This window comes from Chaetura pelagica, unplaced genomic scaffold, assembly GCF_000747805.2.
Source record: "Chaetura pelagica isolate M959 unplaced genomic scaffold, ChaPel_1.0 scaffold748, whole genome shotgun sequence".
Taxonomy (NCBI): domain Eukaryota; kingdom Metazoa; phylum Chordata; class Aves; order Apodiformes; family Apodidae; genus Chaetura; species Chaetura pelagica.
In genome coordinates this window covers 25,515-25,937 of record NW_009954115.1, presented here as the reverse complement: position 1 = coordinate 25,937, position 423 = coordinate 25,515, and the positions used below count along the sequence as shown (strand labels likewise).

At 67.6% G+C, this 423-nt stretch overlaps 1 protein-coding gene across 1 annotated transcript in view; it reads right to left on the bottom strand.

Annotated features, from left to right (window-relative positions):
* Positions 1-127, bottom strand: part of DPF2 (D4, zinc and double PHD fingers family 2) — a 13,740-nt gene extending 13,613 nt beyond the window's left edge. Inside the window, exon 1 of the mRNA XM_010002623.1 lies at positions 96-127. Within this exon, the coding sequence (XP_010000925.1) occupies positions 96-127 (32 nt within the window). The remainder of the gene's footprint in view (positions 1-95) is intronic.
* Positions 128-423: the final 296 nt, after the last annotated feature.

Sequence of the window (423 nt, the reverse complement as noted above, 5' to 3'; positions counted from 1 at the left end):
CGCCGCGCCAAGGGGGACAAACCCCGCCTGCCGGGCCTCCCTACCCCCCTCCCAGCGCGGGGTGAGGGGGCAGGGACCGGCAGGGAAACACTCACAGCTTCACCACGTTCTGAACCACCGCCGCCATCTTCCCCCGCGCCGCGCCGCGCCGCCCGCTGCGCATGCGCGGGGCCTGCGCTAACGGCGCAGCCGGGCGATGCTGGGACGCGGTTACGCAAACGGAGCAAATGGGCGTAAGGGGGGGGTCGGGGCCGCGCTACGCAAAGTGAGTAAGGGGGGAGTGGGGTGCAGCGCTACGCAAAGTGCGCAGGGGCCCATTCAGAGCCACGTTTACGCAAAGTGCGTAAGGCTTGATTCCCATCTACTTTTACGCAAAGTGCGCAAAGGGGCGGGTTGATGCCGCGCTACGCAAAGTGCGTAAGG